The 13248-nt window shown below is 37.9% G+C and overlaps 1 protein-coding gene across 1 annotated transcript in view; it reads right to left on the bottom strand.

Moving 5' to 3' along the window:
* DLGAP2 (DLG associated protein 2) overlaps positions 1-13248 on the bottom strand; it is a 103433-nt gene that overhangs the window by 13833 nt on the left and 76352 nt on the right. The window contains exons 7-9 of the mRNA XM_059842802.1: positions 11303-11388; positions 9662-10077; positions 1062-1153 (exon numbers count right to left, since the gene is read on the bottom strand). Of these exons, the coding sequence (XP_059698785.1) occupies positions 1062-1153; positions 9662-10077; positions 11303-11388 (594 nt within the window). The remainder of the gene's footprint in view (positions 1-1061; positions 1154-9661; positions 10078-11302; positions 11389-13248) is intronic.

Here is a 13248-nt window from a genome sequence, read left to right on the forward strand (position 1 = left end):
TTCCATCAGAAGGTATGACATTTTTGGCATTATTTTCTCAGTATTATTTCATTGCAAGTATTCTGAATGTTTAACTTTATGGATGGAAAGGAGCAAGTAGGTCTTTGCAGAACAAATGTTCTGCCTTGGAAGTTATGTGACAGATCCTAACGGGCAAAGAAAAGTATGTAAGCAGATTATAGGTTATGTCTGCTGTCATGCACACAACACAATTCTTTCAAGATTTGAGGTTTGGGGACAGTCAGAAGGAAAAGGTACGCTTGCTGTATGAGAGAGGCAAAGAAAGGTTTTCTACCACCAGCAGTAGCTAGAAGAATTATGTTCTTCCATTGGTTAGTATTATCTTGCACAGCCTTTGTATCACTGATGGCTGCTGTCATATTAATGAAGATAACATTTAGAATTGAGTTAGTCTCTAATGAACTTCCAGAACAATAGCAGTAACCCTCATAAGTAATATAACGTATCTGTTCCTCTAGCCACAGGACATCTCATTTATAATTGGCAGCACAAATTATCCAACTTAATTTGATGAACATTATAGATATCTCATTTCCATGATCAGTCCTATTTTCAGGTAGGTAGAAAGCTGGATCATGCATCTCCACTATTCTATTTTACGATTTTCCTCTGATTTTAATGTGAAAATTTCACCCTTCCTTACACGAAATATAGTTACTATATTAGGGTATTGCAAATATTGTGTCTCAGAAAACTTGTTTTTTTTCTCTTCTCATTTTCTTTTGTTTAATAAAGACAGCAAAAAGAGAAAAGCAAAACATAATCAGACTGACATTACTGAATTTACATATATGCTTAAAAAAATCTACCAACATCATACATAAGGACTAAGTTTAAAAAAAGGGGGGAAATAAATGTGGGACATGGAAATAACATTTCAGAATGCTACTGCTCAGGTGCATCACAGTTGTTTTTGAATAAAATTAATATTGAATAAAATTATTAAAATATTAAATTCTAAAATTTAAAGTGACATTTTGTGGAATATTATGGATGAACAAACTTAAACTCTTTAAGAATAACCAGGCAAAGTGACTTACCAGATTTTGCTGACAAAGCCAATAAAATTGCTGGAATTTCTGAGACATGAGGAGCTGAGCACTTCCAACAGCACTTCGGATCTTGCCTAGGACTAAGCATACAGATGGATTACTACCAGTAAATGTTTTTTGGCAATAAACACAATATCCAGCTCAAAAAAATGCAAGTAAAGTTCCTGGTTATTTTAAAATGGAAGTAAATATTTGGTTTTGTTGTTTGTGATAATACACATGAAACATTTTTTAAAAAGACTGAGGGATAGGAAAACTCAGTGGCACCTTATCTTTTAGCAATAATGAATGAATAAGAAATGATATATTTATAAGTCAAAACAGCTTAGACTTTACTTGCTTAAGGAAGCGGAAAAAACTAAGGGTGTATATTCAGCTTTCTGAAGTGGGCATCCATCAATCCATATGATTTTGAAAACACTTTTATATTTCAAAGTAAATGACACCTCTCCCATTTACATTTGTTCTTGTGAATTGAGAGCTGTTGAAATTGTCTTGCCTCAAGAACCAGTTGGATGTCTGTTCCTTCTGATGTCAAAGGCACATGTACCTTAGATTATACCTTCTGGTTCTGCAATTGCAAATTACTTCTCTCACTGTGCTTGTGTGGATGATCCCTGGGTGAGATCTCTTTATCTGTTCTGAGGGTAAAGTTACTACATTCAGCTGTAATATAACGTACTCCTACTATAAGGATTAAATCCTCTCAGGAATTACATCTCTGAGACGTGTTTGGTACACCCACTAGGAATACAGGTTGTCTGCCCAGGAAAATATACAAAATCCTCAGCACAGGAGCTTCAGACAAAGTGGGACACAAACAGGTGCTCCAGGACTTTGCTGAACCAGCATCAGCCCCCCTGGATGTGTTGGCATTTCTTCACTCTCCATGTACATGTCCATACAGTATGCACTGGGGAAATTGACCAAACTCATTGACTTCCTTTCCAAGAGTCATCTGTCTAAATTAAAATTTTTGAATGCATTACAATCAGTGATCTGAGTTCACCAGCTCAGCCATGCTAGGCACTTATTTTTAGATGAGCTGAATTTCCTCCTGGAGATGTCTCTGTCCTTCTATTGACAGGACTACCTGAGGGGATTGGCTTATCTCTAAGAAACTAACTCATCCTGACTCCCACATCTGCTGGGATAAATACCACACTGGTAGGTGGCACCATGCTTTTCTATACCTTCCTACATATCCTTTCCTACAGTTCCTTTCCTCCACATCCATCTCTATGATGAATAAAAAAAGTTTTAAAAAGCATTATAAACTGCAGTCTCAGTGAAAAATTCATTTTAGCAGGAGAATTTCCAGATCTTTAAATAATGTTAAAGATATAGAGAGGTGGGGTAAATGTAGACAGGAATTACTCTGATATATTTTACTTCAATTTGGAGAAACCAAGTTTGATAATTCACACAGGGTGTTAAGTGTAAGTGTGGAATAAAGCTGATACAGCACAACTGATCTGCAGCCTTTGATATAGGAAACATTAAAATGTGGCAGGGTTTATAATTTTGCTGTTATTTAGAATAAGTACAGGAGGGCATGTGAAAACAGTATTTTGGTAGTAGATTTTACATTTTAATTCTGCTTTCTTAAGACCAGTGAAACACTTGCTCACCTTCAAGTAGTAGCAAGAGATAATTTAAAAATGTTGGGCTCTTGTTAAAGTCTCTGTAACTTTCAAGGCATGTGCTAAAATGTAGAGCTGTGGTTCTCAAACTCTATTCCATTTTCTGTTAGGCAAACAGTACAGCTGTGCCACAACACTAAATTAAACAGAAATATACATAATTCATCAGTCCTGTGTGACATCCATTGTAGAAGGGTTAAGTGGTTCAGGGCTGCATGAATAATTCACTGAGGTTTGTTTTTGTTCTGTTGGCCAAATGAAATAAATCATTTTAATTGTTTTGGGGTTTTTGATCAACAAACCCCTCACTTTCCTCTACAGTGTTACTGGCATACAGGAAGGAATATTTGTGTGTTAAAACCTGAACAACATACAAAACATAAACAAAAAAATAAATTTTTCACTTGATCTGACACAAATTTCTTTAATTTGGTTTTCAACATTTTTAATAAAGGCAATGACTTTAGTGACAAGCAGCTTTGTATCCTCCTTTTTTCTCTTGGTGATCTGTAGCTTAGGACATTAGACAAACTCCCAGTGTGGGGTCAGAGGTTCTCCTTTTCCAGGATGAGGAATTATGCTGTAGCAGATCCCTGGCATCACCTATTCCATGCTATGTTCAGTGATTCACTGGGCAAAAGAAGAGTGAGGTTGATTCAACGGGCTGATGGTTATAGTGGTTGTCTCTGGTGAATAAAGTTCAGTTTTAGTTTCCTCTGCTGAATTTTACAGTTCATAGCTCAAATACGTAGTCTGAGTGAGGGGCATCGGTTTTAGCTCTTCTGCAGAAATATAGATCCTGACAGAATCTATATATGTCTGATAGTTTCTAGTGAACCTCAGCTATCTGAACCCTCCTACTAAATAAACATTAATTTTATCTTCGTTATCATGAAGCATCATGTCAACAAGCATTAGGGATTTAAAACCCAGTCAGACTGGTCAAGATTTAGGCAAGGGCAACATAGCATTGTGGTGGGATACACATTTGTCAGGGACATAAGGCTGTGATGGTTGCATGTGCCATTGAGTTACAGTGCTGAATACACATGTATAATTACAGCCCTAGAATTTACTAAAGATCTAACTCTATTTCCATCTTAATAAGTAAATCAGATGTAATAAAACATAGAGGTTAGAATCTCTCATATTCATGCTACTCTGCCTTGTTGTAATTAAATTAAAGTATTAAAACACTTCAACTCATAATCTTTAGCACAATATTAATAGACATCCAAAGCCTTGTTATTAATTTCATGCATTGGGGAATTATTCTGATGAGTGCAGATTGATTATCTCCATGAAAAAATGATGAATGTGAGACTGAAGAGATTGAGATGTTTGGTGATGGCTAGAGATTTTTCTTGTAAATAAACGATGATAAAATTTACCAATACACATAAATAGACATAATATTCATGTAATCCATAAACCTCCTTGCATTAGGATAATTTTGTATTTGCCCAAATGTCAGGAAAGAGTCACACAACCTTAATTCTGCTCCCTGAAGCAGATGAAGCACTCCATTTTTGTTGCATGGTCCTGCATGACTTCAGCTCTGAAGACATACAAAACCCTGACCATGACTTCAGTAAGAGTAGGCTCAGGATTTACACCTGATTAGAGATTGTGTAAACTACACAATTAACACAATGGTGTCTTTTCCCCTGTATGTGTGGAATTGCTTGAGAAATTCTACAAAACCTTGTAATTATTTCATATCACAAAAGTAGAGAGGGAAAAGTTAGATCTGTATTGATGAAATTGATTATAATCCGATGCTGTAACTGTGATCTTGGCAGGTTAAAAGCTTTGTTCAATTGTGCCACTGCTGTACCAGCAGTGAGAAACTGCTAACAATCAATCTGCTTCTGGCATTCATTACTGTCTATTTAAATGACATAGTTTAATTTAAATTTTCATTCCATTTGATCTTCTCATTCCCTCCCTATACTTGTAAATAAATTACTCCACAATCTGAAATAATATGCCTGGAAAAATATTGAAACTGGCATTTAGTTCTCCCTCCTTACTCAAAGTAGGGCATGATATTTGTCTAATCTCTAAACTTGAATTAACAATCTTTAGAAATATTATTTTACTATCAACAGAGCATCTAGACACAAAAATAAATATGCAATGTTCAGATGGCATTTTAGGACAGCACAGCCCCCATCTGGCAGTGCTCTGGAGGGTAATGGGACCCTTGTTCACCAACAGAGACTTGCTGCAGATTTGCTTCTTACCTCAACAAAGCTAGGTGCAAAAAGGAGAACATTCCAGCAGAACAATACAAATGCTGGGAGGAATTATTGGATGCCACACTGTAGGACTTTATAGACTGTTTCAGTACAGTTAAGACATTCTTTACTCATTCACAACACTCCAACTGGAAATTTCAATATCTGCTGAAGCATAGGTTTGTGAAAAGCATTAGAAAAGGATGTCAGTAATTTCTCTTTGGTTAAAGGATAACCTATATTTGGTCAAACACCTAAGAAAGCTTTTATGGATAATTAATTCATGAATATACTAAAATCAGTTTGCTGTGGATTTTTTTTGTTGATTTGTATTCACCTAAAATTATGGGAGATTTTACTCTGTGTTTTCTATTACTATTCAGGCTTATTAGTATTGTGGAAATATCAACTAGAGGATTAGCAAGGAATGGTCCAGTATCCATGGAATTAAGGGGAATGAGAGAGAGGGGTGATACTCTGAGCTCTCACTCTAATATCTTCATTTTTTTTCCCCACTTGAGATCACTTTGCTGCTATGCCAGCGGAGCTGCTAACCACAATGCAGAAGATACCAGCAAAACAACATTTCTGCTGGCATAGTTCATCCTATAGTTAATTTTTGCACCTACCTAAGGATTTTTATGTGAGGTAATCTCTGTGGAGCTGTTCTCCATAACAAAGTACTCCAGTGGCCAAGCAGTTGACACTGAGAAACCCAGCGCTGTCTTTCCCCTGCCAAGCCCTGCCTGCAAGCTGCGGGCAGGACTGCGGCTCCCTCTCCCTGCTCTGCTCTCCCTGCTCCCATCACCATGCTCATGGGATGCAGAGTCCTGACCCTCTTGGTCTTCAAGAGCTTTGTGACACTTGAAATTGTTTTCCTTGTCATCACCTACACACTAATAGCCAAACACAATTTTCAGGGTGTTAAACTGAAACTCCAGTCGGCACCCATGCGAAACACTTATCTTTGCCTGGAGACACCCTGTGAGTGCAAGTGACCAGGTGTCTAATCCTGGGAACTGTTACAGACACTTATCTATATTTTTTACATATAATGAACACACACACACAATATATATATATAAAAGTAATAAACAGAACACAAATAACTGCTTCCACAAACTATGTAAGAACTTTGCAGAGACTACAAAATAAAACTCATGGCAACTGACCAAATTTAAAAAAAAAGCTCTGAAAAAAGGAGGGAGAGGTTATTTTTGTTGCAATGATTATCTCTTTTTCTAAAACCTGATGAGTGAAGTTCTTAAAACAGCATTATGGAAGAAAAGGTTCTGTGAAAGAAAAAAATCAATATAGTAATCAGACAGCTTTTGGTGATCTCAGGGCTGCTGTGTTAACACCAAAACTGAAAATGTTTTCTAAAATGCAGTTCTATTTTAACTGTTCCCATGTTAAAAAAAAAATAGAAGTGGTATCATAAAGGCAGCCTTCTCCTATGAGACGCAAAGCTATATTCGGTCTTCACGTATAATTAATATATCCAGGCCAAAAAGAAATGATTCAGAGTTAAGAATGACAGTTTGAATGTGCAAACATTGCTGTGAAGTGGTTTGGGAATAGTAGTCTTGCTGGAAAATGGAAAACCATATTTACTTGCTTTTGGCTCAGCCATTTCTGTTTGTTTTCTTCAAGAACTGGCAAATGTTTAAATATGTCAAGATACATTTCATGCTGTGTTGTTATTAAATTTAAGTTCTTGAGGATACACACCTTACAACCTCTGCAGCTCAGACTGGATATACAAAATGTTTTAAGGACTCAACAGGAAAAAAAATTATTCACACAGAGTTTTTAGAATGCTCATTCCCCTGCTGAAATTAATTCTTTGAAAACTTCCTTTTACTTAATGTAAGTGTTATTAGATGAAGGGAGACCATTTAAAAATAATGTAATTTGGAAATTATTTCAGAAAGATGTCTTGAAATGAGTTATATACAATGAAAATAGGAATTTTAGACAGTCAGCTGAACACAAATTCTGACCTTGCAAACACTATGTAGACCTATTCTATAACTTCTTTAACCTATTAGGGATGTCAAACAGTTCCCCCCAAAACAAGTAATTAACCCATTTTTGTTAGAGAGGAAAAAAGAGACTTCAAGGATTTCAGTATTGAAAATGCAAGGCGGCCCCAAATCTGGGAAACGATTGGCACCTGACTCCAAGGCTTCGGAATGCTGAACCCTCTGAACCCTCGCTTTATTAAAACTAGATTATATTACATTGTACTATACTGTATCTGTTCTTACTACCAACTACTGAAGAATCCTACTAAAGAAAACTTGTGACTGTGTCCCCACAGTAAGGACACAGCTTGGTCCTGATGGGCTAATTAACATAAACAATTCCACCAGAATCCAATCAAGCAATCACCTTGGGTAAACAATCTCCAGAACATATTCCACATAAGCACAAACACAGGAGCAACAAATGAGATAAGAATTGTTTTCATCATTCTTTTCTCTGCTTCTCCCACAGCTTCTCTCTGTTCAGAGGGCATGTGAATACCACACTTCAGTTGTATTTTATCAACTGTGTTATCAGGGAATTGCTCTTTCTTTTTCTCTTCCAAATTTGAATCCCTCTTTAAAAAGGGAAACAAAATCCTGGTACTATATTTTGTTTTTTGACTGAAATATTCCAAGTTAGTGTCACTAATTCCTAATATTAATAAAAATTGCTGAAGTCCATATTGTCTTCGTGTCCTATGTGCAATTTATAGAAAACTACCTTCTGGATTTCCATTTCACCATGCAGTAAGCTGTTCCAGAGTATATCTGGAGTGCAAAAGTATAGGTTCACATGATGGGAAGGAGAATTGCTCTGCATCTGAGAACAGCTAGTCAGCTAAAGTCAGGTCATCTAAGTTTTCCTCATGAAGTACCCAGTTTCATATTCCAAAGAGTAACAGCTCTAAATGCCCCTCCACATCTCCAAGGGAGGAAGGGATACGGATGCGAGCGTGTTTCCATTGCTCGTTTCATACGGCTGAAGGTTTGACTGGGGCTGTGCAAAAGGAAGGGCCTACAAAGAGAGGAGGCTGGAAAAGTCCAGCTCTTGCCTGCAGACTCCTTGCCAGGAAAGAGAGTGGCTAATGACCCGTGTGTTTCTCCCTTTGCCCCCTAAATAATCTTACTCTTTCAAAGGAGATCAAAGTCTTTCTCTTTGAACTTCTGCTTGAGACTGAGAACACTGATGTTCCTACATCAGTAACAGGTGGTACGGGAAGCAAGTGCTTTGGGATTCTTAATGATGCCACTGAAACGTCAGTATTCAGCACTGCAAAGACTTGAAGAATTGAAAAATACGACACATGTGAAAAAAAGCACTGAGGAATAGCCATTATGAAAGGCTTGGAAAATCTTCCACAGGCTAATCAAAGGAAAATATGTTGTTATTTAACAGTCCCTAGAAGGGTATTAAAGCCTTCAAAGTATCAACGGAAGCGGAAAATTCTGAGCTCTGCTCTGCCATGATGAAAATAAGGACAAAACCCACAGTCCATAAAGCACCAGAGGCTGAAGGAAGGAAAACTAGCCTTACTCACTGCCCCACCCCAAATCCTCTGTTGTTACTTGGCAGACTTGTGCACAATACAGCAGAGAAATATGACTGCAAAACAAAAACATGATGATGTAAAAACATAGACATTTTTTGCTTTGAAAAGGTGAGTGTAAGAAATAGAAATTGGCCTTTTAGTCACCATGCTGGCCTGGCTCAAGACCTGAGGGTACATCATAGCAAGAACTCGTTGAAGGCGAATGAAGGCAATCAGGAAACAGTTCTCAGAGGTGATGGTGAAATTTGTAAGAGTGCAGGGAAAGATGCTAGTAAGAAAACTTAATATGAATTCATTTGTGGTCTGATAAAATCTCAGCTGAGACAATAATTCAGATTGTCAGGGACTGAAATATTTATAAAACTGAGCCGGAAGAACAAGGATAATTGACCTCAAAGGGAATCACAGGGAGCTGGCTACTGAGTCCTAGGACCACTTTGATATATTACTATCATTAGCGCTGTCTTGGATCTTGTTCCAAAATAGTCTACATTATTTTTCACTTTATCCCATCACTCCTTTCAAGGTGTCCACAGGACATGAGAGAATAATAATGATTCTTGACGAAATTGTAAAAAGAAAACGCAGCTGAATTTTCTAATAATGCATATGCCTGTCTAAACACAGAAATACTTTAACTGTTGTTCTTGCCTGCTATGCTTTCTGTTCTTCCAACAGGCTGAAGTGCCTGTAAAGGAATAGAAACATTTTTAAAATGGCTGCTCACTAAGAGGCAAAATTGCAGGTTTCAGGAAACGGGCAGAACAATGTTCGTGTAAGACCACCCTGTGTGCTCTGGCAAAGGGTCAAGCCGTGGAGAAGTAAATGGGAAGAATGTGTCAAATTTGGAGCTGTGGATGGAGCTATTGCACCATCTGAGCTCTATGTAATACCATACTGTGATCCTGCACTGGACTCTAGACTTGGTTCTTTGACTACTTCCACAAAACCTTACTCTGGGAAGCACTATCTTGTGCAGCCAGCCACAGGACAGTGTTCTTATGTATTATGGTTCTTGGCTCCTACAGAATGAGTGAGGACAAACCACAACTCACAGCTCTATCCTAACAGATTTCATATTTTAGTAATTGTCTGTATACTGAAAATATACTGAAATGTTCTTACTTTCTTCAGAAAGATCATTTTCTTCTGCTTCTCTTTCCATTTCTTTGCACCATCCTTCCATTCTCTTAGTCTCAGTGTGTAGTAACTTCATAAACCAAGACCCATCCCGTCGGCAAGGAGACATTCGCCCGGTCTCTACTGTCTCGATGGCTGGCTCCAGCCAGGGTTCAGGTGGTGGAAGGTTTGAGGTGTCAACTGGGGTCCTATAATCTTCTCTGTAGCTGAACAGTCCCTGTGTCCGTACAGTTCTCACTGCACTATATTGGGTGGGTGTGCTGGGCTCTGAGTGCTGCTGGAATGATGAGCCAAATTGAAGTCCCTTATCCTCCATGGTGATGTGTCCTGGAAAACCCTCCAGTTCCAGGTCAGCCTGGACAGCTGCTGTTACGCTGTTCGAGCGCTTGAATCGTCCATGTCTTGGTGAAGAGGGAAGAAAGAAAAGATATTAAGACATATAAATAATGTATGTGACAATACAGAGACACAGCATAACGTTTCAGTGAGAAGGAATGGATTCTGTTCTTCTCATTGGACTTCATGCTAAACATTTTTTCTTTGTGTGTATCTCACTAAAATTAGATGGTGAGTAGCAACAGAGAGGAAAACCAAAATGCATAGTGTAATCATTGATCTAAGCAAGGCTACAAAAGAAAATCATTTAAATTGTCTCTGGAAGCAAATATTGATTTGTTCTCATACTACAAAATAACACGTGTCATTACTAAATAAACTGGAAATAACTAGCAGAACTAGAACTTCCTGATAGAAGTCTGTAAAGTATATATATAAAAATTTTTCCAGTGTTCAGAATTTTAAGTAGAAAGATCTGAAAATCTGCTCGGTTAGGATTTTTGAGAATCCTGTAATAAAAGAAAGATAATATCAACACGTTTAGGACTGTGGGATGGGGTTTTTTTGGTCTTATAGGGTGCCCATTAAAAGTTGATTATCCACTGTTATATGACAGTGAATAATAACATTTTAGAAAAGCTTTGTGTTAAAATGTTAGAGAAGCAAAGATTATTTGTGAAATCTTTTCACATTGGAGTCCATTGTCTCAAATTATTTGTAGTCCATGATGGCAAAAGGCAATTAGCAGCCAGATACTCTCAGACAGCTGCTGTGAAATGAGACAATGGCCCTGGTCCAGTAGTTGACAAACAGTACCTACCAGGTTTAACCTGTGGGTCAGTACATGGGCCAGCAGCTTTACAAAACTAGACAAGGACTGAACAAATCAGAAAGCTGATTCTAGTTTAGAATAAAGGTACCATCTTAAGAATTTTGTTTCCTTTTGTGGACTGGGAAAGCCTGGATCAGCATGAGTCCTGTCGAAGGAAGACTGTTGCAATATGTAGCTCTTAGTATTTGTTCTGATAATAATGAAATTATATTAAGCCACTATTTCAATTTAATACTTTAACTTTTTTTCCCTCCAATTAAAAACTGGAAAGCTAGATAAATGTGAAGCAACTGCTAAGCAATCTCCAAAAATTTTACCAAATGATAATCATGCATATAAGGAATTTGGCTTTGGGGATTATTTAGTGGCAGCACCTGTCAGGTGTTATTTATTAAATCTGTTTACAAATGCGTGTTGTTTTACGAAAGGCTACAGATTTTTGAACATGCTTAAATTACCGTTTTTCATCTTCCACTTGAATTCCAACAGAGTGGTATTCCCGTAAGCCTCTGCTTTCAGTATCTGAATCAGTTGCTGTTTCCACCTAATTCAACACAAAAGATACATCTGCAGAGTGAGCATTGACAACTCAGCACAATTTTGCACACACTCATACAAAATTAATTGTATATTTCATCTCTTACTGCTAAGAAACAACTTGCACAGTCAAATAAATGCAATAGGTATTCAGCCTAGTATTATTGTTTTGGGTGCTGTATCTTATTAAAGTTTTGCACAAATACTTCTGCTATGTAATTCCCTGTTTCAAATCCAAGCAGAAGCAATTAATCCGTTTGGTGGGATCAGGGAGTAAGCTTAGTCTGGAAGGGCTGTTCTAGAATGAGGAATCCATAGGGTAACCCTATTTTATATTATTATAAATCAGTCTCATTATAGTCCCTGATTTACAAAATAAAATAAAGTCTGAAGTAGCCCCATAAGCTTGCAAGTGATAAAAAGAGATGGAGCAATGAAATTTTATTGACAACTATGTTGACAAATAGAAAATCATTAGATTATGTGAGGAATACAGTAGAATGCCCTATCTCACCTTTTTTTAATAACACAGTCCTGAAAATGCTGTATCAAGCAGGCACTTATGCACTTTCTACAGCATTCCCATCTGAAATACACTTACCAAAATATATTCTCAGTAGTTTCCTTCAAGACCGAGACTTGCGTTTGCAAGTTTCTGTGGGATTTTATATAGCACTCCCCACCACCACACCGCCCCCAGTCTTTGACACAGACAGAGCAAGTGCTGCAGCATGCAAATTGTACTGAATCAAGGGAGAGGCAGGAAAAAAAGAAAAAGAGTAGAACCGACTTTTCCTTTTGAATAATATTTTCACTGTTAATTAAAAAGAAATAAATTATCAACCAGTTTTCCATATGCACACTCCATGTGTGGATTCAAAGAATATATCTGATGATAAAGATAAGAAAAGTTTTACCCTTGCAGCAGTCACAGACATCTCTGGAAAGAGCCTGATGGTCTTTGCAGCTGTGTCTCAGCTGCACAGTCCCAACCCCACCTGGTTTCTGAAGGGATCCAGGGACAAGGTGGAAGGAGGGTGGGAAACAAGTGCATATGTGGACTGTACTTCCAAGGAAGAGAGTTGCTGGCAACTTCTCCTTCCATCTTTAAGCCATAGCTCAGCGTACATTCATATGTAGGTGAATGGAAAGGAACTCTAGCCAGCAATGAGTACACGTTCATATTTACATGTGTGTAAGTCTTGGAGACGTTAATGAAACCACTAGTGCAGCAATCCTCTAGTAAATATTATTGGCATGCTTGAACTGCATAGTGTAGCACCAGGCACAGGTGTGCTAAAATGTCTGGCTATCAGAGTGACAACAGTCCAGGAAAGACACATTTCCCAGCAGTTCCCTTTATTCCGCTTAAGGTCTAGGGGACAGTGCATGCTGCCATCTGTTTCCACCCTGGCAACTGCATGGAAGCTTGCTGTGTTCATTTTGATGGGCAGTGCATTGAGAGAAGTAATATATCAGACTTGGTGACAGAATGCGGTGTTAGTACAAAAAGATTCCTCTTGACATTGGTGGTAAAAAAAACTCTCAACTGCAGAGGTAGCAGCTTGGAGGAAAAAAAGCCAGAACAACCAATTGAAATGATAGGTAAATTGGCTTCCTAGTTAGATCTTGGCTGCAACATGGTGAGAAGCCTCAGCTTCTCGGGGTGTCATAGTCTCTGAAGGAACATTGCTCTATGCGAAGCAGCCATGAGGTCCAGCTGTTAGCACTAAGAGATGTTTATCTATCTGGAAAAGCAGACCTATCTATAGCAAGAAGAGTCCAAAAGGGCCTTAAATAACAAATTCTAGTCTAAGTGAGGGACTAGGCACTCAGCTAGTCCTTTCAGTGATTTGAGGAAAGCTAC

The sequence above is a fragment of the Haemorhous mexicanus genome, chromosome 3 (genome assembly GCF_027477595.1).
Source record: "Haemorhous mexicanus isolate bHaeMex1 chromosome 3, bHaeMex1.pri, whole genome shotgun sequence".
NCBI classification, from domain to species: Eukaryota; Metazoa; Chordata; class Aves; order Passeriformes; family Fringillidae; genus Haemorhous; species Haemorhous mexicanus.